This window comes from Cetorhinus maximus, chromosome 18 (assembly GCF_964194155.1).
Source record: "Cetorhinus maximus chromosome 18, sCetMax3.hap1.1, whole genome shotgun sequence".
Taxonomy (NCBI): domain Eukaryota; kingdom Metazoa; phylum Chordata; class Chondrichthyes; order Lamniformes; family Cetorhinidae; genus Cetorhinus; species Cetorhinus maximus.
In genome coordinates this window covers 45,249,868-45,274,161 of record NC_135896.1, presented here as the reverse complement: position 1 = coordinate 45,274,161, position 24,294 = coordinate 45,249,868, and the positions used below count along the sequence as shown (strand labels likewise).

General features: G+C 45.0%; 1 protein-coding gene across 5 annotated transcripts in view; it reads right to left on the bottom strand.

Annotated features, from left to right (window-relative positions):
* Positions 1-24,294, bottom strand: part of LOC144693128 (guanine nucleotide-binding protein G(I)/G(S)/G(O) subunit gamma-2) — an 85,060-nt gene that overhangs the window by 2,118 nt on the left and 58,648 nt on the right. For 4 of the 5 annotated variants that reach the window (XM_078562571.1, XM_078562574.1, XM_078562572.1 and 1 more), the window contains exon 3: positions 8,471-8,564. In XM_078562571.1, coding sequence (XP_078418697.1) covers positions 8,471-8,557 — 87 coding nt within the window. In that variant the 5' untranslated portion in view covers positions 8,558-8,564. Of the gene's footprint in view, positions 1-8,470; positions 8,565-20,781; positions 20,922-24,294 lie in introns of those variants that run through there. The other variant, XM_078562575.1, reaches the window with a different exon arrangement.

Genomic DNA, 24,294 nt, shown 5'->3' with positions numbered 1-24,294 from the left:
GAAGTCAATGGTATTTGTGCAAAACACCTTGACTCCCCAGTGGCATCACTTCTGTGTCTGAGTCAGAAGCGCTGCTCCAAAAAGTTTGGCACATAATCCAGGCTGAACCTCAGAGCTGTATTGAGGGAGTGCTGCGTGACATTTATCAGATAAAACGTCACATCGAGTTGTTTACCCTCTCTGGTGAAGTCAAAGAAAGCCTAGCACTATTTGAAGAACTGCAGGTGAGTTGTCCCATCCAAAGTTTATTTCTCAACTAATGTCACAAAAGCAGATTATCTGTCCATTTTATCTCATTGCTGTTTGTCGGACCTTGCTTTGTACAACCTATCCACTGCAATTTCCTATTTTTGATTTTTACAGCCAACAAAGTATTTTCAAAAATATTCATTGGTTGTAAGCAGTATGGGATATCCTGATGTGAAACACTGTATTTAAATGCCAGTTCTTTAAATGATTCTAGGTTGAAATTAGTAGGACTCTATGACTAATAAGATACTATACAAACACACTGTGCTGAAGCAAGAATTAAAGTTTCAGATATCCAGCAACCTCAGTTTTTAGCTTTAGTTTAAGCCATCAGATCGCACACTGAAACTAACTTCAAACCTGATAGAGCTATGCTATCCAAAAAATTATGGGGAATTTATGTCCATGGATGTTCTCCTACTAATCTGCCGTAAGATTGATGGAACAGCTGAACAAATCCCAGTAAAAAGTGATTTCCATGGCTCTCTGCCAAAGTTGTGATGGATGAGTGGGACACAGCCTATGGAAATTCATCCCCATTATTTTGCGGGCTATGCAAAAATGTAGCCAGACCTAAACGTCAAAATGACGTGGTCTCCTCAAGGATGGGGAGTGCAAATGCAGACTTAGCAATTGCTTGCACAACAGCTCTGTTCAGCTACAAATGAGACTCTGAACTTCCTGTCCTGCTTTTTTAATTTTCCACCTTATCCCCACACTGACTTTTATGTCCTTAGGCTCCTGCAGTATTCCAATGAAACTCAATGTAAGCTTGAGGAACAGCACCTCCTCTTTCGACCAGGCACTTTACAGCCTTCTGGACCCAACATGGAGTTCAACAATTTTAGATCATAACCTCTGCCCCCATTTTGTTTTCTTTTTCTTGGCTGGTTTATTATTTTTTACCCCCCTCGGGTTTCTTTCTTATTTCCTTTTCTTTGCTTTTGGACAGCAACTGTCCAAGCCTCCTCGACACACATATTTTGATTCTTTTCTTGTCTCATTATCACTCCCTTCGGCCTTGCACTATGAAATCTTTTTGTCATGTAATCTCTCTTCTTCACAGACCTTCCCTTTCGTTCTTCTTCCCACCCTCTCCCCTTTCACTTGCTCAAAACCATTTCCAATTATTCCTAATTCTGATGAAGCTTCTCACCCCTGGAACCATTCTTTGCAAATCTCTTCTGCACTGTCTCCAGACTCATGGGGAGGATTTTCCCTTTGTCAGACAGGCACGGTGAGCGGGCCCGGGAGAGGCCACGCAACGGTCCACCGCCCGTGATTTCACGCTGGATGGTCAATAAACGGCCAACCAGCATGAATCACGCGCTGATAACCTCAGAGCTGCCTGGGTGGGGGCGGGAGGAACGCGAGCGCTGAATTGTGCGCATGCGCCGGGGTGCGCTCAGTGAAAGCTTCATGAAGGCACAGAGCTGCCTCAGGTAGCTGAAGAATTTTAACATGAGAAATAAAGGTTTTAAAAATAAGGAAAACATGTCACTGCCACATGAACAGAGACATGTGAAATGAGTTTTTAAAATTTTTATTTTTTTTTTAAGTCACTGTTTGAAACCTCATCCCGCCCATGGATGAGGTTTTGCAAAAACTGCAAAGGTCACTTGGCTTATTCGTCCGTCCACAAGGTTGGACAGGCAGCGAACAATTCAATTGAATTAATTGATTAAGGGGATTAATAGCCCTCTTAATTGTCGGCGGGGGAGCTGCCGACTCTCCTGCACGCCTGCCGACCAAAATATCACGCAAGTGCGCGATGACATCGGGACACTCACCCAACATCATTGCGCGTTATTTTACGCTTGTGCGTGTCGGCGCACGCCCGCACGCCAAGCTGAAAAATCCTGCCCCATGTTAACCTTTTAAAATTGAAGTGGTAGGTTTCAAAATGAAAGGAAAGCCTAGTAATTTTGTACTTTTTCTGAATTGGAAGGGATGATTGGGCTAAGTTTAAGCATCTATGAACAAAAAGTTAATTTGGAAATCTCAGAAGGAACTGGTTAGGGTGAAACTCCTGAGAGATAGAAAAGTGGTTTCACAAATCCAACAAATGATTTAGATTAATATAAGCTCCTAAATTGGACAGAAATTCAAGGGGAAAAAAAACCCACCCCATGTATCTTTAAAATTTATTTATAGACTAGTCTCTTCTTACTGTTGTTATGTGCTTGGGGAAATTGACTGTTCGCTTCTTGGCTGCTGTCAAAATGTCTCAGTTCTTATGGTCTCTGAGGAACTGTGCATATTTTCCATGACAACAGTGAGAAGCAATAAAATGCAGGTACATTGACCCATCAGATCATCATTGGACCAAAGATAGGTTTGTTGATGCCCTACTGCAGGATTCCAAAAATCCATAGCCTTTTTGTTGGAGCTCACCGGAACAACTAAAAACTAGTCCTGGACCCAATCGTACACCTGCCTCAAACATTGTTACTGTTGTAAGGCGCTGGGGGAAGGGGAGAGGAAGTCGGGGGTTGGGTGTTGCCGGTGATGGAAACTCCTTACACATATGTCGAGCTTTCGTTGAGCTGAAATAACAACAAGTCTCCACCTTGCTCCCACTCTGACCTTAACATCCACGGCTTGCTACAGTGTTCCAGTGAAGCTCAACGCAAGCCCAAGGAACAGCAGGTTCTTATCTTTTGTCTCGGTGCTCTACAGCCTTCTGGACTCAATAGGAGTTCAACAGCTTCAGATCATAATTTCTGCCTCCATCTTGTACTATGGCCAGAATTTTTAGCTCGTTGGCCGGGCATGCGCCCAGCCCGATCGAGCACAAATGATTCGCGTTGATGCCGGGAGAGCATCCCAATGCCATTGCGCACTTGTGCGACATTTTGGTTGGTGGGTGTGTACGCTGACAATTAAAAGGCCTATTAAGGCCGTTAACAATGTACTTAAATGAAACTTTTTCGCCGCCCATCCAACCTTACGGTTGGCGGGCAGACGAAAAGGCCAAGTGGCCTTTGCATTTTTTGCAAAACCTCATCCACGGGCAGGATGAGGTTTCAATCCGTCATTTAAAAAAATTTTCATATTAATTTCTAACAGGTCCCTGCTCATGTGACAGAGTCACTGAGGGGACATGTTTTTTTTAAACACCTTAAATTCTTTATTTTTTTTATATTTTCATTTTCGCATGTGCGAAGTTCCCTGCTCGCCCTCCCCCCACCCCGCCACAGGCAGCAATGCCGCGCACTTTTCATGCTGGGCTCTCCAACCTCTCCCATCTGCCGAGCCTGCCCGTCAAGGGCAAAATTCTGCCCTATGTGTTTTTTGTGGCTTTATTTGCTGGCTTGTTTCTTTCTTTATCCCTTCATGTTGCATTCATGTGGTTGCCATGTAGCCCTTCATGCCTCATTTGGACACAACCTTTGTTCCTTTACTACACCCATTACCACTCTCCTTAGCTTCCGCATCATGAAATCTTTTGTTATTTAATCTCTCCTGCCCTCCACCCTATCACAGACCTTCCCTTTTACTCTTCTTGCCACTAGCCCCTTCCATGGCTTAAAAACTCTGACATTTCTGTCTTTCTTCAGTTCTGATGAAAGGCCATTGACCTGAAATGTTGGCCGGAATCTTCTGTTCTGGAGTTTAAGTTTGGTGGCAGGTGGGGAAGCCAGAGTGATTTCCGCTGTGAGGCGGGATGGCTGACCACGCGCAGTCTTGCGTTGTTCAACTCATTACATATGCATTCGCGTGGAACTTGCTGATTCTCACGGTGGGACGGGCAGGAAGTCACCGTCTCCACCGCTAGAAGTCGGAGGTCCAGGCACCATATTTAAAAGGACACCTGGACAGCCTTCACTATCCCTTTGTCAGGCCACTGCTACACCCTGCCCCGCCAACCCTTCCTCCCTTTCTTGGTTATCCTCCACAAAACATCCACCGCCCGGTCTCAAGCATAGGTTGACATTTACAGATGTTCCCCAAAGAGGGCAATGCAGCAGAAGCTCACCGTTAATCATGGAACAATTCTACCTCGTTAGGTATATGCCAATTATCTGCAGTCGTGAATGTGAACATTCCAGTTTCTCGCTGGCGGGGAACCTAAGGCAGAATCTTCCGTTCTGGAACCTACTTCCGGTGGTGGGAGGGAAAGTCAGCATGATTCCCACTGGACGTTGGGACAGCTGAACACGCGCGATCTTCTGCTGTTCAGCTCATTAACTATGCATCAGCAAGAAGCTCGGCGAATCTCATGGTGGGGGGGTGGGGGCAGCAAGTTGCCTGCCCCACTGTTATCTCATGGGGTCAAAGGTCCCAGCACCATATTTAAATAGCACCCGGACAGCCATTCAATCACTGCAGGCTTGGAGATCTGCATTACTCTTCCAGAGTCCTTGCGGCCGCAACTTATACTGGAGAAGCTGGCAGATGTGAGCAACCACATTTTGGGACATATGAAGGTGTCTCCGGAATTTCCTTTCGCTCATCTCTAGCTAAGAACACTGCCTGTGACCCACCCATGTTTGAGCTAATGGTCACAGTTGCAGTGGACCCTGTTTGTTAGCATTCTTGAGGCCCCGCTGCCTCTTCCTACTCAGGCCCTTACTCTTCCTTAACCTGTGCCAACCTGGAATGCCCCCACCCCCCCGCCACTTCTCCACATCTGGATGAGAGCCAGAACCAAAGCAGGGTTGCTTGCAGCCTGTATCATCGATGCCTCGGCGGATATGTGAATGTATTGAAGTGATACATTAAGTGAGCATATCCTTTACATGTTTCTCCCCATCTCAAAACCAACAGGGCAGTGCTAAGCCCTTCACCCAGCCTCTGTCTAGACATGGCATCCCCAACCCACCCCTTCCAGGTAAAGGACATCGTGGAGGACCAGAGATGGATGTTCCTCCCATTCATACATGACTGCACATGGAGACATTGCTCTTTGTCCAAGAAGCCTCACTCAGACACTGTTCTACTTGTATCCACTACCCTCGAAACTCCCATCACCAGTACCCTCAGTTCTCCCCCACAGAACCACATGGTCGACACCACAAACCCCGCCATCTAAAACACTACCAGCCACTTCCCCGGGCATCACCCCCAACATCCCCGGACAACCCACGCCCCCACCCCTCTTCTCTGGATGCTCTTCCCCCTCCCCTGGACATTCTTCCCTCTCTCCCCCTTTCCCGGACATTAGCCCCCCCTTCCCCAGACACTCTCCCCACCATTCCCGAAGCCTGCCTCCCTTGTCCAGCCTTCACCCAAACCTTCCACCCTAACACTCTCCCCCACTTCCAGTCTTCGCCTGCCTCCCTTGTCCAGCCTTGGCACAGTGTTTGTAAACAGCACCTGAGTGAAGTTAAGTGAGGTACCCAAGAAAGAAAATACAATGGCTACAGATCTCAAAGTCATGGAAGAGGTGAAGCTCACCAGATGTGCACCACTTATCCACAGCTGTAAAACTGAACGTTCTAATTTCCACTGGTGGGTAACAATTTGGAGGGCGAACTTAATCCAGGTGTGGTGGCCTTTCAATGAGAATGCATGAGATGCCACTGCGTGCAAATGTGGTTCCTGACATTGTTTGTAGGGAAGCTCGATCCCCCCTTTAACCCAAAGTTGGGTGGACAGAATTGCAACAGTTTATCCCTCCTGCAGGGAATAAATTTTTGTACCTTCTGCCAAATTGAGTACCCCTGCCTGCCCAGCTTCCTGCTGCTGGCGGGAATGGAAAATTCCACCCTTAATTTGGAAGGGGAACTTAATTCCGGTGAGGTGGCCTTTTAACGAGCATGCATGAGATGCTAATGCATGCAAAAGGGCTTCCAGACATTGTTCGCTGAGAAATAAAACCCGTCTTTCAAGTCCAGAGAACTTAATTATTAAAGTCCATCCCAAAATTGGGAAACTGATTTTTGGCCTCCTGCCAAATTAAGTTTTCCCCCGCCCGCCAAGCTTCCTGCTGCTGGTGGGACTGGAAAATTCTGCATGTGAACGCTTTTCTCTCTCCACAGATACTGCCTGGTCTAAGTATTTCCAGCACTTTTAGTTTTTATTTCAGATTTCCAGCATCGGCAGTGTTTTGCTTTAGGAACTGTGTTCATCCACTCCATCAGCTTTGCTTTTCTTCTGAAACATATTGATTGAGGTTGGTTCAATAAAGGATTTGGTCAATTGGTTTAGGGCTTATGCTACAGGCTAATGGGATGGAGGTTTACCTTTGCAGTTTCCTACAACGGTAGTAACTGCTTTTGACCATGTTGTTGAGGCAGCAGGAAAGTGGAGGCAAACCACTTCCTCATAGGGAGGCACATAAGTCATCCACACGTTCTCTCAGCCACCTCCCAGAGGCAGTTTGCAAGGCAGTGCTAGTTCATGTCTTCTTGCCTTCTTGGGTGAGGCTGTTTATGTGATTTCGGAAGCTAAAGCCAAGGAGAATGACTTCAGAATTCTTTGTTAAATTAATTTATCTCAGAAGACATTTCAGAGTTGTTTTGTGTTATCCCTTACGCATGCAATAATTGAAAGAAGTTCTACTTTCACACTCATGATCAAAAATTACTTGTAACTGATCATATTAAAGTGCTGGAGTTCCTCTTTGCTGGTTCTCTAGTTCTGTGGTTTCTGTCCTTAGTCATATTTTTACAGTGAAACTGTGATTCACTGAACCTAAGTCCTATGTTATTCCACTATTTTTTGATTGGAATGAACTTTCTAATTTCCCTTATATTTAGTTATGCTCCTCTATGCTATTTCAAACAAATCCCTATCGATGTCACATTTGTCTTGTGACGCACCAGAAAACATTGAGGTTGGGTTCTGTGTACTAGTCACTCACATTCATGTCACCTTTTGTCATGGATTCAGCACATGTATTGGAATGCGTCATTTTTATGTTTTATGATGGATCCTTTCAATGCTTTTTATTGACATAGTTCAGAGCCTATAACGAACGTCTTTTACAATGGTCCTGAAAACCATCAGGTGTGCAATCCCAATAATTATGCCATGATTGTGACTACTGATGGCCTCAGCTCCTGCAGCTATGTGGGGATCAGTAGAAGGTGTCCTTGTACGCAGGAGCTGATAGGCGCTGTTACCGTTGAGTGCAAAATGTGGCTTTAGAAAGCTAAAGTGAGGAAGACTGTCACCTCCCATCTCCTGAAACTTCAGGCTTTGCCTGCAACAGCCTCTTTGGTAATTCTGGGCTGAACAAAACCCCTGGGCAAGGTTAGCGCCTGATGTATTCAAGTTCCAGTCTATGATGTTGTGGCTCTTCCAGCACACTCTTGCTAGAATGGCAAGGAACTTTGGCCTTGATATATCTTAGTTGTTTTAAACATTGTGTTTGTACAACTCTGATTTAGGCATAGGGTTACCAGTAATAGGATCAATGTAGCGGAATGATGATATTTTAAAATATTAATGGAAAAGAAGAACTGAGATGAAAGTGTTGTAAGTAAACCCAAGGTCCAGTTTCTCCTTTTTGGGTGGTTGTGGTGTATCAGATGTCATGCCATTGGCAGCAGTTCCACTAGTTCCCAGATTTGCATTTTTCTCTTCAAATACTGCCTATGTGTAATTGTGTAAATGAAGTTTTTGTGCCTCATGGTGACTTTATCATTTTAGTACTGCTCCTGCAGGCTTTGAATTACAAACATAATCCAAGCTGTTTGCACATAAAAATGCATATGATTTCATGTTGAAATGCAATTTAATGATCTTTGACAAGTGTCTGCCACCATGTATGAGCATCATCCAGCCTGTTAACTAGATTGATAAAAAGGGCATTTATTAACACATTAAAGCTTCATGTTACTGCAGTCACCCACTTACTGGAGAGCCTGTATTTAAGTCACAGGCTCACAGAGCACAATGATTTCTGGTGCAAGGAAAAGAATTCCCAGGCTATAAATATTATACTTGACCTGAACAGATTAAAATGGAGTATATAGACTCAGAAATATATTGTCTATATTAATAGTACTTTATTCTTTTAATCTTGGCAGGTCAGATCCCAGAAATTTCAGTTTTTAAAAAAAAAATGAGCAGGGATAAGAGCTAGAGATTTGTTGCACCAACAACTCAAACTTTATACAGCACATTTAACATGGAAGAACAGCCCACGCTTCTTCACTGTGGCATCAAGAGAAAAATGGACACAAAACCAAAGAAAGATGTATTAAGACCACTGAATTAATCCCTGATATTTTACTTAATGTATGGCGCGTGCAAATAATAGGCTTCTCACCTTTATTCTGTCAATGTTGGCTTCCATTTTCAGCTGTTCCACCATCTTTCTGGCTTGTGCTATGCCTGCTGTGTTGTTGCTAGCCATTTGATATCTAGTAAGGGAAAACAAAGTATGACAAAACAATTTTAGAATAAGACAATTGCTAAACAAAATGTAGCTTAAGTAATACATAATAATCGTAAGTGGAGACTTTCAAAGTGGAAAGGGCTTATAGATGAAGTACCCTAAAGGTCAGTTTTTGGACCTCTGTCCTTTACAATGTAAGCAGTTTTTGCCCCCATATTAATCCCAAATTCTTGTTTCATTCAACACATATGCTCTATTTTTCTTCTTTGCTATCCTTCTAATTGAGGTCCATGAGTTGAATGGGACAACCATTCAATGTATCCATCACTAAAGGACTCAGTGTTTGTGCAAAAAAAAACTGATGAGTGTGTGGCTGCAGTAAAATGGAATAGTATTGGGTTGTATGAACAGAAGAGTGGCGCAGATATAAGGTAGTGTTAGCTTCAGACAACAATAAATTTCATATTTTACCTTTTTGCTATGAATTTGTAACTGGGCCATTGTAGTGTAATAGTTGAACATACTTTCCATAACTGCTTGTTGGAAAGGTTGGGAGGGTAATGGTTAGACAAGTATACACATTTTTCAGTTTAAAACGCCAATAAGAAGCATTCTGATGACTTTAGTCAATTAGGAGGAAACAGACAAACATCAGTCTGCAGTCTGAGTCCAATAAAGCCAAACCTGTTTCAGTGTTAGATTAATTTCCTTTAGTGTCTGGACTGCCTTGATTAATTGGGAAGAATAACTATTTTTGAAAAAAAAATTACGCTAGCTGGAGCATTAAAGCAACAAAGACATATAATCAAGCTGGTGCCCTATGCTCTCCAGCTTTCTATTTCCTTGTTGCTGCTTTGCGTCAGGGTTTATTGTGCCTTCGTGAGATTTATTCCTCATATGAAGCTTTTCATTGCAAGCTCATGTTCAAAAGCTACAGTAAAAATAAGATTTTATTGTTTTGGCATAGATGATGTTAAGTTAAATACATTAATATTTTGATACATTCTTACTTTTGAATAATTTTCCTTCTTGAGTTGACTCCGACATGCAATATTGTAATAGCTCGTCAGAGAAACTGCTTAACACTGTTGGCCTGACCTGAAGCACAACCCCAGTGCAGTGTAAAGCAGTTTTGAAAAAAGCTCTGGGACCTGTCGTATATTCTGGACCACTTAGAAGAAGTTTAAGCATTATTCAACGTTTTCAAAAAAAAGAGGCACCTCCAGCTGTGCTCTCAAAATCCATTGGGCTTGAACTTGCTACGAAAATAATGGTGTCTGAATAACACACTCCATTCTTAATGCAAATCGGCCAGCAACTTGTGACGAGGAAGGGACACTCTGAATTATGAATTATGAATCATGAATCATGACAGGGAAAATGATCTCTGAGCTGAAGGGTGCAAGAAACAAGTCAAACAAACATGAGATGTTAAACTCCAAAAATATTCTGGGCTATAAGATTTCCAAGCAAGTGCAGAGCTCTGTGATGCATTTCTACTGGGAAGCACATCTTTAGGGTCAGATGAGTTTCTAAAAAGTAAGGAACAAATGAGGAGCTTAGACAATCCTATTTCACAGAAAAACGAGTAATAATATACTACTGTGGAAGACCATTCAAGCAAATATTTTGATAATTTTTGAAAGATGGAAGATCATTTTCACTGCAATTTGCAGCTTTCTAAGGAAATCATGAAAAGGTTCGATTTGTAATGTGCAATCCCTAATTTCTTCAGTTGTAATGAAAAATTACATGAGATGCAATAACAACAATCCTTCAGCATGCCCTGAGCAGTTAATAAGCCATTCCACTGGTATAAATGTCAACAAAATCAGTCTGGTTATGGAGTGTTCAATATTTGTTAATACAGATAATAACTCAGTAGCTACTGAGAAAGTCCAATTTAAAGACTGATACTGGTAACCTAAACTAGTGATTTGGGGCTGGATTTTCCACAGAGGAGTGAAACAGGGGAAGGGGGTGTTTTGCACACCACCCCCTCATCCTGGTAAAAAAAAAAAAATCAGTCTTGAGCCCGCCGACTTTAAAACAGGCTCAAGACCAACGGGGGCGGCTTTAAGGTAAGTGTGGGGCTTCCGCCCCTCATGGAAAGGAAGTCCAGCAGTCCAGCCCTTGAGTGCTGCTGACCAATCTGAGTAGTCCCAGCAGTGCCAGAACACAGTGGAATGTCAGAACGTGGCACCGTCCCACCAGATCACAGGCCCATCCCACCCAACCCCGAACACGTCTCTGGGGGCTGGCATTGTGTGGTGTGAGAAACATAAGTATCAGGCTCCAAAAAACTTAGTGGCTATACGTTTTCCCAGAGTTCAGGGAACAATGCTTACTGATAGAGAAGCTTTGCAAGAAACTAAGATTCAGTGATTTTACTTCTGTAAAGATTGGTGCATAGAGTCATAAGAGGTCTACAGCACAGAAAAAGGCCCTTTGGCCCATTGAGTCTGCGCCGGTCAAATGAGTACCTAACTATTCTAATCCCATTTTAATCCCGTAGCCTTGTATACCATGGCATAGCAAGTGCACATCCAAGTACTTAAATGTTATGAGGGTTTCTGCCTCTACCACCCTTTCAGGCAGTGAGTTCCAGATTCCCACCACCCTCTGGGTGAAAAGATTCTTCCTCACATCCCCTCTAAACCTCCTGCTCTTACCTTAAATCTATGCCCCCTGGTTATTGGTCTCTCCACCAAGGGGAAAAGTTCCTTCCTGTCTACCCTATCTATGCCCCTCATAATTTTATACACCTCAATCGTGTCCCCCCTCAATCTCCTCCGCTCCAGGGAAAATAACCCCAGTCTATCCAGTCTCTCCTCATAACTAAAACTCTCCAGCCCAGGCCACATGCTGGTAAATCTCCTCTGCACTCTTTCTAGTGCAATCACATCCTTCCTATAATGCGGATTCCAGAACTGCATGCAATACTCTAGCTGTGGCCTAACCAGTTTTATACAGTTCCAGCATAACCTCCCTGCTCTTATATTCTATGCCTCGGCTAACAAAGGAAAGTATCCCATATGCCTTCTTAACCACCTTATCTACCTGTCCCGCTGCCTTAAGGGACCGGTGGACATGCACACCAAGGTCCCTCTGATCCTCGGTACTTCCCGTGGTCCTACCATTCATTGTGTATTCCCGTGCCTTGTTTGCCCTCCTTAGAAGTATTTAGTTATTTTGCGCTAGGCTTTAAAAACTAAGCTTCCTTTCCGCTTGATGTTAAAAAAAACAAGTTACTTCATCCTCTTCAGGTTTTCTGCAAGACAACTAACAAGTTTTGCAAAGACGTTCATGCCAAATGCTTTCACTTTGGTTGGTATGTAGGCTCCATCCTGTAGCTTGCCAGTGGTGTCAAGAGAATGAGCAGTGGAGGGAAATACTTTTACAATAACAACTGATATTTATATAGTGCCTTTAACATAAAACATCTGAAGATGATTTACAGGACTTTTATTTTAAAAAATGACATGAGCCACAAAGGGAGATATTTGGGCAGATAACCAAAAGGCTACTCAAAGAGGTACGTTTTAAGGATTGTTTTAAAGAAGCAAACCAAGCTAGAGAGGCAGAGTGATGTAAGGAATGAATTCCTGAGTTTCGGGCCCAGGCGATTAAAGGCGTGGCCACCAATGCATAAAAGGCGAGAATTAGATCAGCACACATATCTCAGTTTGGTTTGGAGTTGGAGGAGATTAAAGCGATAGGGAAGGGCGAGGCATGGAGGAATTTGAAAACTAGAATGAGAATTTTAAAATCAAGACGTTGCTTGACAGGAGCCATTGCTGGTCAGCGAGTACAGGCGTGATAAGGGAATGGGATTTGCTATGAGTTAAGACATGGACAGCAGACTTTTGGATGACCTCAAGTTTACAGAGAGTAGAATGTGAGTGCGTTGGAATAGTCAAGTCTAAAAGGTAATAAAGGCATGAATGAGGGTTTCAGCAGTAGATGAGCTGAAACAGGGGTGAAGGTCAGCAAAGTTACAGTAGGTGGAAATAGGCAGTCTTACTGATGGCATGAGTATATGGTCAGATGTACATCGTGGGGTCAAATATGACACCAAGGTTGCGAGCAGACTGATTTAAATTCAGGCTGTAGCCAGGGAGAGGGACAGAGTTGGTAGCGAAGGAACGGAGTTTGGAACTGAAACAGAAAACAAGGGTTTCAGTCTTCCCAATAGTTTATTGGAGGAAATTTCTGTTCATCCAGTACTGGATGAGCAATCTGATAATTTAGCAATAGTGACGGAATTGAGAGAGAGGCGGTGGTGGGGTAGAGTTGGGTATCATCAGCATACATATTAAAATGAACACAGTGCTTTCAGATGATGTCACCAAGAGGCAGTATGTAGATGGGACATGGGTGGAGGGTGGGGCGGGGGGGGAGGTCAAGGGTAGATCCTTGGGGGATTCGAGAGGTAACAATGTGGAGGTAGAAAGAGAGGCAATTACAAGTGATCTGCTAGTGCAGATAAGTTAGATAAAAACGGAACTAGGCGAGAACAGTTCCATGCAGTTGTGTGTGGAGGGCCTGGAGGTGGATGGTGTCAAAGGCTGCAGTTAGGTTGGGAAGGGTGAGGGAGGATAGTTTACCTTTGTCACAGTCACATAAAATGCCAACTGTGATTTTGATAGCTGTGGCAGAGGTGGAAACCTGATAGAGAGATCCAAAGTAAAAATAGAAAATGCTGGAAAAGCTCAGCAGGTCTGGCAGCATCCGTGTAGCGAGAAACAGAGTTAATGTTTTGAGTCTAATATGAGTTCAGAAAATTCAGTTAGAGAGGGGCTTGGGGGAGGTTGGAGTGGGTTTGGGGGCAGGTTAGAAGGGGGTTGCGGGGGGGGAGGTTGCAGGAGGTTTGGCGGGGGATGGGGTGGAGGTTAGCCACAGAGTTGAATTGTTTTTGTAAAGGTAGTGATTTCTTTGTAGCCACCTACCTAACATCAGTTGATTGTGCTGTGATTAATTATCTTTAGAGATTCAGCATTGGACCTCCAATTCACCATTGCCACAGTCACTCTGCTTACTGCATGCAGGTGTAATGAAAGAAAGACAAGACTCACATTTATACAACACCTTTCACGATGCCTCAAATCACTTTACAGCCAATTAAATACTTTTGAACTGTAGACACCAGTATAATGTAGGCAATGTTATCAAATGGTGGAGCAGGCTCGAGGAGCTGAATGGCCTATTCCTGCTCCCAATATGTATATCCGTATGTTATTCTGGGATGAATGAGATGAACTGTACTAGATGGCCTTGATCATCCATAATTATCTTACAAACAGAGGATGGAATCATGTTTATTTTGTTGCTAATGTAAATTTACTGTGAGCAGGCTTTGTGGGATGAGATTGCCAGGACAGGAGTATGTAATGGGCTTATAGTGAATCAGTAACCTGTTTTACACTGCACATGATTCTAAACAGTCTTTTCCATTGACTTCAATTTTGTCCTTTTGTCTACTTACCTATTAGGTAAGCTTGGTGCTTTTGAGTTTTTTGAGTTATTGAAATATCATGATAAAGTTGTGTTACATAGTAGATATTGAAAATATATTGTCGTGAGAAGCAGCAATCAGCACAGTCTTCAGACTTGCTGATCAAGAAGACACAGATACAATTATGAAACATTCAGTCTTTGTCCTCTGGTCTCTTAAAAGTTGTGTTGCACGGAGACACCTGAGGGCTCCAATGCTTCTCACTGACGGTAAAGACCTAAGTAATCAATCATTCTATTTTGTTGCTCAGGAGTCATTTGATCTTTCCACCCAGTGAGATTACTGATAAAATAGAATCCAATTACACTCCTTCTATAAAGTAATTACATTGAATAATATCACGCACCCAAACAAAAGAAAATCATCTACTCCTGCAGAATGGAAAATATCTCGTGCAGTTTATCTGGGTTGCAAGTATTAAATCTTTCTTCCAAAAATGAATATATTGTCAGTGTCCATACGGTGCAATGTATAGAACATGTTAATGAGGGCTGAGGCAGTCACCAAAATCAGTGTTATTGTCTGCATAATATTAGAAATAACTAATGGGATATTTTCCTGTCAAATTAATGATATTGCACGAAGCTGTCAATGTAAAATTTGTACTCTCTGGTTTGGTTAATAGTCACAGTGGGATCACCTATAGGGTGCACACAAACTAACACTGCATTATGTCGTTGCTGCTCTTAATGACCCAGGCTGCATATATAATCGAACAATATTTGTAACCAGATACCAACAATGGGCACTATCATTTTACTAGGACCTGTAATCTTTTGGTGAATTAGTTAATAAATTTTGAAAGGGGAGAAACATCATGAGGGGGACGGTTAAAAATGACAGCCGGTGGGTGGGCGGGGGGGGGTGGTGTGTGTGGTGTCAGGGGGGTTGTGTGACTGTGCGGGAGAGAAATAAGGGGCCTGGAAAAAAGAGATGCACCAGGGTCCACAATTTCTCTTCTTGACCCTGGATCCTGGAATAGTGAACACTTTTAGCAGATGAGAGCAGGGCCCAATAGTGTTTTATGCGATCCAACCAGATCTGGCAGTGGATTTGGCTAAACCAGTTGTCCAGCATCTGGCCACCATACCCTTTCAAGTCTGTGTCCCTTGGAATCAAGTGAGTGGAGATGAGAGACATACCAGAGCGAATGGCCAAGATGAGAAAGAGTAATGGTTTTATTGGGAATTAGGACATCCAAGGTATAGGTGAGGATGCAACTGAGTAAATCAGTAGCTGTAGAAATATTGTGAACAGAGAGCCAAAGGCTAGACAATTGATTTTGAAATTGCAGTTGTAAGTGAATTGGCGGATAGATTTTTCTAGGGATGGATACAGAAAGAGGTAGGATTGGGGCATGGAAGGGGGATGTAGGTGGAGAGTGACACAAAGTAGTGATTATTTAGATATGTGTAGTCATAAACTTTTTAAAAAAATTTTTCTCAACATACACAGCAGTGCTTTGTTCCTGTGCTTTTTACTTTGAGAAATAATTGTCCTGTTATTCTAATTGTACCATGTGCAGCTGTTTCCTCCCTTGCTCCCCGATGAATTGCTGGCACATCGCTATGGAGGGAATTCATGTGAATTAATTTGTACTTATTCACCAACGTAGAGTTTTGTGACTGTGATAAACTATCTCCCTTCCTCCTCCTTAACCTGTCTGCAGCCTTTACACAGTTGATCACACCAGTGTCTTCCATACATCTATAACACAGCCAGATGGAACTACCCTTGCTTTATTCCGTTCTTACCTATTGAATCAAAGTCAGAGAATCACTTGCAATGACTTCTCTTCCCAGTCATGCATTGTTACCTCTGGTGTCTGCAGAGAATTTATCCTTGGCTTCCTCCTACTTCTCCTCCACATTCTGCCCTTGACTACGTTACCCAAAAACACAGTATCAGTTTTCACATGTGCGCTGATGACACCAAGTCCTGCCTCACCACCAACTCTCTCGACTTCTTCACTGTCTTTAAATTGTCAGTGTTTATCCAACAGCCAGTACATTAGCAGAATTTTCCTCCAACTAAATATCGGGAAGGTTGGAGCCATTGGGCGGAATCGGCTCCATGCTGACCTGCCCTGCAACCATAAAGTGCTGCGGAGCAGACTAACGAGGGCAAAATGTGACTTCTGCCCCTTGTTGGGGCTGAAGTCCTGCTCTCTGGAGCTGCCGGGCAATCAGATTGGTTGGCAGCTCCATCAGGCCTGGCAGTGCCAGGAAGGCATCAGTGGCAGCTGCTGGGACTACAAGAAAAAAGAGGAAGATCAAGGCCCACGGATCCCCAGAACAGGCAAGTTCTGGGTCTGGGGTCTTGGGCCGGGAGGGTTTGGGTGGGTTAGATACAGAGACAGTGTGGGGAGGGGGTGGGCTTAAAGGAGTGAGTAGGTAGGAAAGAAGGGGGTGTTCGACTTAACCACGATCGGCCAAGGGCACCTCCTAAGGAGCGACCTTCCCGCACCTTCCTTCCCACGTTTTAAACATTTAAATTTTTTAAATGGGCTTCCCACCCGTGCCCTGCTGCACAGGCCAAATGTTTTACAGGGTGGGCAGCGTATTATCAGGGTCAATTGGCTTGAAAACCTGGGCTGAATAATATGGGCCTGCGCCGATGCTGGGCTCTGCACCCGGGAGTTGGCGGCCTTCTGACTTCCGGGCCCGCCGTCAGAGCACCCCCCCCCGATAAGAATCTGATTGCCGCCAATTAACTGCAAGGGTAGCTTATAGACCTTCATCCCACCCAATGTGTGGAGGGTGGGACGTCCGGTCTTGGAGACGCAGATCGTGACCCGGACCAAGGACCCAGTGTCAGGTGACCCATCTGACCCTTGAAGAGCGGAAACTGTGTATAGTGAAGAATTTTGACTTTTGTAGTTTATCCAGATAAATCTATTTTAATTTGAGCTTATGTTTGCCAACCATCTAAAACTTCACAGGTGGCAAAATTGTCATAAATCAGCAGGGTTATCACCTTCAGGCATTGAGGAGTTATACATTAATTAAATATTTCCATGCATAGATATCTGTGCCAGAGCATGGGGAGGGGACCTCCAAAAGGGGCAAAGCTGCCCTTAGGTTCAGTGAGGCTGCCCTTGGTGCCCTCCTCCGTGCAGTTGAGGAGAGGTGTGAAGATCTAATTCTGAGCGCTGGAAAGAGGAGGAAGCCCAGATAGACTCGTGCTGCATGGGAAGAGGTGACCGAGGACGTCATGAGTCTGGACATTGTGAGGCGAACCTGGTCCCAGTGTCACAGAAGGTTCAATGACCTCATGAGTTCGGCAAGGGTGAGTGTGGCATCAGTATGAACAATATTTGTCCAGTGTGATACAGGACTCTGTGAATGCAGTAGGTATTCGAGATTAGCTGCTCATCCAAAGTTGCGTGTTTCCACAAGCGCACGGCTGTCCTGGACCATGCCATTGGGCATTCCAAGCAATGATCAAGCCATCGGTGGGTGGTTGGCAGGATGACCTTATGGACACCTAAGCATAGGCTTCAGACAGGCATGTGCTGCTCTGATAATGGGACTGAGACACGACATGTGACAGTTTGAGATTGTTGATAGAATTTCAGTGTCAATTCTTTTCAGGAGAGCCCATAACTCCTGACAGCGAGCCTGTCCAGGCAGGGATATACCCCACATGGAAGTCCTGACTCTTTACAAGGAGCAAGTGCTGGCCCTGCTGTAGCTTGAGTATAGGCAGTGGTGAGATTTGAGGGAGGTCTCGTTCTGGTGAGATGGCAAAAGTATCAGGCTAGGTGATAAGAGGAGATGGTTTGTTTGTTTTGTAGGAGGTTAGGAAATATGCAATCTGTTTGGAAAGCTTCATGATCAGAAGCGTCATGTCATTGCCCAAGGTCTCAATGCCTACTGAGTTCATTCATGCATGTCAGGCCATAAAAAGGTTTATGTCAGTCATGTGATGGGGTGATGCATCAAGTATTGTGATACCCAATTACCCTCTTACTGATCTCTCTCTGTTACAGGAGAAGCCTCTTCAGCACTGGCTGCAGCAGAAACCGTGCAGCAACCTCCCTCCCAGGAGCATCACACCCTCTCTCTGCACCCAGCACCAGCACAGATACTGGCACTTGAGCAGGGTTCAGCGCGTCAGACAGGGGTCATGCACACACCAGTGAGGCCACTTCACATTCCCACACGCGGCTGCTGGAGAGTGTGGTGGAACAAGCCTCAGGCAGTCGGAGGAGTGTCCAGGGTGATCCAGAGTCTGATTCCAAGTCAGATGATGAGCCTCTGGAGTCATCCATAAGGTGGCAGATGCTGGATGTTCAGGTCTGTGAAGATTTATTGGGTATACCAGAGGGGTTGTGTGCTCTGGCTCAGACTGCGGATGCATCTATCCAGGCCATGAGTTCTGCAATCACCCCCTCTTTGGAGCGCCAAGCTTCCTCCATGGACAGACTGGCAACTGTACTGGAGGAGCAAACCGAGCATATTGCAGACGCAATTGTTAGGATGTGCTCTGACCTGCACACCATTGACCTGGCTCGGAGCTCAGTTGCACAGGCCCAGGGAGGCAGGGGAAGTGGGACCTTGGTCGCCCACACAGCTCCTGGAACCTCTCTGATTCGCAGGGAAGACCAATCGGTCCTAGTGGTGAGGGACGAGCAGCAGCATCTGGAAGTTCCTCTCAAAGTACTTCTGATGGGGGCAGCATCTCCTCTGTTCACTGGCCAAAGACACAAGCCTCAACCATTGTTGTGGCGACTGAAGACTTGCATGTGTCTCAGCAAGAGTCTGTTGGAGTGGCTGGCCGCTCAAGGCCACAGCCGCACAGAGGATGTCCTCCGAAGTCATCCAGGGCAAAGGAGGTGGCAGATCAGCCGCCTCTCTGCAGTGCAGCCACAAGTGAGGGGGGGATCACCGCGCCAGCGCACTGTGTTTGTAAATATCCACATATCCATATCCATAATGAATAGGGGCACATAGGTGACATTTTTCTTTAATAATGTTGTTACGCCCTGAAGGCTTGTGAATAAGCACAATACTCACATTCCCTCATGCTTACCTTCTTATTGATAGCTGTGGCTGTATGACTTGTGCCTGGAGGTTGAGGTAGGAAATGAAAGGCTGAGGGAGGGTTGGAGGAATCGTGTAAATGTGTGGGTAGATGGAGAAGGTTTGGATATAAGGGCTTCAGGATTCGCTCATTGTCCCTGCATCTTACAGTTGCAATGTTTCACATAACGCCTGATGTTGCAGGGGCTAGAGGCTCTACATCAGCCTTTGGCGCATTGAGGCATCCCTGGTGTCATGGCCATCCTCTCGGTCATAGCCAGGGGCATTCGCAGCAGCATCGCTGTGTTCCCTCACCTCATTCTCACCATCATCCTCAGAGGATTGGTCTCCTTCTGGCCTGCATTCATCCTCCAGGGCATCTCCTCTTTGTATGGCGATATTGTGGAGGACAGAGAAAACCATGACCATCTGGGATAGACGTGAGGTAGTGGGGGAGGGGGTACTGCAGTGCACCTCCAGAATGGTCCAGGCATCAGAAGTGCATCTTGAGGAGTTCAATTGTCTGCTCCACTATGGACCTGGTGCTGGTGTGGCTCTTGTTGTATATTCTCTATTCCTCAGATCTTGGCACCCTCACAGGCGTCATGAGTCACCTCGAGAGGTTAGCCCTCATCGCCTCATCCCTCCAACGTATCTGGACTGGTGAAAAGGTCTGGATGTTGGGAATTCCTAAGAATATATGCGTTTTGGCTGCTGTCTGGATATCTGGCACGCACCTGTGTGACCTGCTGTTTGCGGGCGCACACTATGTGCACGTTGATGGAGTGGAATCCCTTTCTGTTTGTGAACATGCACAGCTGTCCTGCAGGAGCCTTGCTGGCTACGTGTGTGCGATCAGTGGCTCCCTGCACCCTAGGGAAACCAGCAATGGCGGCAAATCCTCAGGATCTCTCATTCTGGCTTTGGGCATCCTGCTTGAAGGCTGTAATTGCCGGCCCTCCGGAACACTGCATCCGTGAAATGGTGTGCAGCAGGCTGTGTTATCCCAATCAGGTCTCTGCGGGCTGCCTGAAAAGAGCCTGTGGTTAAAAAGGTCACCGCCACTGTCACCTTCAAGGCAACAGGCATTGGGTGGCCCCCAAGGCAGTTTAACAAGATGTCCCCTGCGAACATCTCACAAAGTGATGTAACAGTTGCCCTTGAAAGCCTCAGTTGTCTTCTGCACTGAATCTCACTCAGTTGCAAGTAGCTGAATCGCTATCTGCATACCCTTGGTGCAGCTTAATGCCGTCTGCGCCTCCAATGACGGCTTCTAGGCTCCTCCTGACCATCGGGGTCGGCTGCTGCTCTGTCCCATTCCCGAGGACCCACAGCATTCTGAGCCTCCGGCTGATCCCTTATTCCTTTCACCCTTCTGCTCCTCTCCTCCTCACTGCAGGTTGTGTGTCCAACAGAGACCACAATCCCCATCTGTCTCAAGAGAGTATTCGCCGCTCGCCCCTGGGTTATGGACAGGAGAAAATTCAATGAACTATCAAAAGAGCCCTCTGAATGAGAGGACAGTCTTTCTCAAGAGAAAATATCCAAAATGTAACTCTGCCTATTGAAGAGAGCAGTCCCTACAGTCAAAGGATTTTGAACTGCAAAACTCAGACTCTGCTCTCAGCTGCAGGTAAAAAACCTGCCCAAACAAGGTTGCCCTTAAAAAAAAAAACAGGTTCTCCACCTGATGTAAATCTTACCTTTCATGTGTATTATTGCCTTCTGGCCATATTATTCCAGTCAGATAATTTGTTAATTGCCTCAACTGGCATTTAAATTAACATTTAAATAACACGGGTGGGTTCCCGACTTTTTGACCCACCCATGTATGGTATTATCGTAAACAGGCGTGATGATGTCATGAATGGCGCCTTACGTCACCATGCCCCATAATACACTCCTCGAAGTGGGAAGTGCTCCCAATCGCGGAGTGTATTATTCAGCCCCAAGCCTTAATTATTCATTTAAATATGCTGGGTGGCAGCCGCCCGTGCCCCCGTATTATAGGGGAGAGCTCGGGGGTGGGCAGGAAGGTGGTGGGATGGGTACCCTTCCCATTTTATGTGCCCCCCCCCCCCACTCCATGGGAAACACGCCTGCTGGGGGCACGTAACATTCAGCTAATTGTCTTTATTCCCCGCTCCAAAGTCTGTTCCCTAGCCACTGACTCCATCCCTCTGTCTGGCCACTTCCTGAGGCTGAACCACAATGTTCACAATCTTGCTGTTGTATTTGTGTTTCCGACCACATATCTGTGCCATCTCCAAGACTGCCTATTTCCACCTACTTCCGCCTGACTCTGCTTCTCTCTCAGCTCACCTTCTGCTGAAACATTCACCCATGCCTTTGTTACCTCTCCACTTGACTATTCCAATGCAATCCTAGTCGGCCCTCCACATTCTGCCCTCTGTAAACTTGAGGCTATCAAAACCTCTGCTGCCTGTATCTTAAATCACACCAAGTCCCGTTCACGCATCAGCCCAGTACTTGTTGATCTGTACTGATCCCTGGTTAAGCAACAGCACAAGTTTAAAATTCTCATTCTTGTTTCTAAATTCCTCTGTGACCTTCGAGATATCCGCGCTCCTCTAATTCTGGCCTTTTAAGCATCCCCGATATTAATCGCTTCACCATTGGTAATGTCAAGGTCCTAAGTTTTGGAATTCCCTCTCTAAACCTCTCCGCCTTTCTACCTCTTTTTTTCCCTTTAGTACACTTCCTGACACCAACCCCTTTGACCCAAGCTTTTGGTCATCTGCCCTAATATCTCCTTAGGTGGCTCATGGGCCGGTTTTATTTGATAACACCCGTGTGTGCCACCTTGAGACGCTTTACTATATTAAAGATGCTACGTAAATGCAAGTTGTTGTGCTGTTGTTGTTGTTTGCACAATCTTCTCCAACAGGATAACCATTTTGTTGAGGATTGTTGCATTAAAACATAAAGCACATTGATAAGTCAGAGAACTGCATTCATCGTTGTTGGGGGAGCTAAGGAAATCTGTTTCTATCCTCTAATCCATTGCATAAATTGATCTCAGAGTGTAGACAAAAGAAGATAAATACTTCATTCATCATCTTCCACACTTTAATGCACCAAAAATTCTGTACCCGCGATGAAAACTAGAACATTTGTTGTATTTAATTACTGCACCATTTAGAAATACTATGGCATGGTCAGAATAGCTTCCTCAACAATTAAATCTTTGGTCAAGGTGACTACAGATTAAAAAAGCACAGTCTGTTATATTGTGGTGGTGCTTAGGGACAGGTAAGAGATGGGAGCCAAGTACTGGGGCTCTAGTGTAGGGATTAAACACGACTTTAACTATCTAAATGGAAACTGACACCCATTGCTATAAAACGGCTGCACTGTCAAACTAATGTGCACATTTACACAGAACAGGATGCTGAGGTTTTCCTGTTTATCCGGCAGGTGCTGAAGAAAACTTGACAGTTTTTTAGTGAAACATTCAAGACTTTCAGCAAGCGGATTAAGAAACTCATGGCCCAAACAGTAACTTGTAAGCTACTGAAAAAAATGTCATATAAATAGAAGAGAATACAGGATCATGGGCCTGAATTTCACACCTCCCCGTTGGCGTGTTTTTAGGCTGGGGGTAGGGGCGGGGGAGGGGGAGTGAAATTGAAGGTAAGGGGTTCCCTCTAAGTTCTCGCCCGTACTGACCTCGCAGCAATTTTATGCTGGGGCGGGCAAGGCCTCGGAAAAGCCACTAGCCCTTGCCCCAGTTGAGGCCCTTAAGTGGTCAATTATTGGCCACTTAAGGGCCATTTCCCACCCAGCCTCAATTTTTAGGCTAATGGGAAGGTTTCCCGGGTGTGGGAGAAGCCCGAAAACGATCGAACTTAGGCCTCAGGTGGGTGGGGGCACCTCCATCAGAAGCCCCTTTCTGAATTTGAGCTTAAGGTCCAGTGGCCACTGGACCTCCCTTCTTCACCCCCATCGGCCTCTCCCCTGACAACCCAATCGCCCACTTTCCACCCCACCACCCCTTCCCTACCCTCCCCGCCCTGTGACCCCTTAAACTTACCTTGCCGTCCAGTCTCGGGATTTCGGCTCAGGCATCTTCCTGAACTTCCTCTCCTGTCCACTGCAACAACTAGAGAGCTGCCAGCCAATCAGATTGGCCGGCAGCTCTCTAAGGTGGGCTTCCTCCCAGCCAACTGATGCTCACTTGAGCATGTAATGGTTGCGGGGCAGACAGAGTCGGCGGGGAACGGAAACCCTGCTACCCAAAATATTCAGCCCATGGAATTTTACAGAAGGTCTTTCAGTTGTCTCATCCATTCTGGCTCTTTGAAAATGTTGTCTGTTTAGACTCATTTCTCTGCTCCTTTCTTGTATATTTTTTTTTCTTTTGCAAGTATTTATTTTTTTTCCTTTCAATAGTGTATTATGATTCAGCCTCCACTCCAAACACTAACGCTTCCTGTTCAAAAATGTTTCTTCTAATATTTCCTCTTTTTTTTGGTGACTGTACTAATTTTGGATCCTGCAGGTACTGCCTCCCCGATCAGAGGAAACAACATTTCCCTCAATATTTTAAAATCTCAATCAAATGTTCTCTGACCTTTTCTGTTCCTATGCAAAGAGCCTCTCATTTCTCCCCATAGCTAAAGCTTCATTCTCATCCCTGATGTAAAAGAATTTTCAGTGTTGTAAATCATTAAGTGTAGTAAGTGTTATTTTCTAAGGATGGGAACCGCACTGCACATTGCGCATAATATTACACTGTTGCTAAGTGAGAGGTCTGTGTAACGTGCCATGTTTGAAGAGTCTAATTGTTTTTATTCATTCATGGAATGTGGGCGTCGCTGGCTAGGCCAGCATTTATTGCCCATCCCAAATTGCCCTTGTTCAGAGTTCATTGTTCAATGTCAACCACATTGCTGTGTGTCTGGAGTCATATGTAGGCCAGACCAGGTAAAGGACATTAGTGAACCAGATGGGTTTTTACAAAAAAAAAACAATTGACAATGGTTTCATGATCATCATTAGACTTTTAACTCCAGATTTTTATTGAACTCAAATTCCACCATCTGCCATGGGGGGATTCGAACCCAGGTCCCCAGAGCATTACCCTAGGTGTCTAGATTACTAGTCCAGCAACAATACCACTACACCATTGCCTCCCCACAATTATAGTAACCAATCATATCTTGAGAAAACTGGAGGATTATTGCAGTATTTTG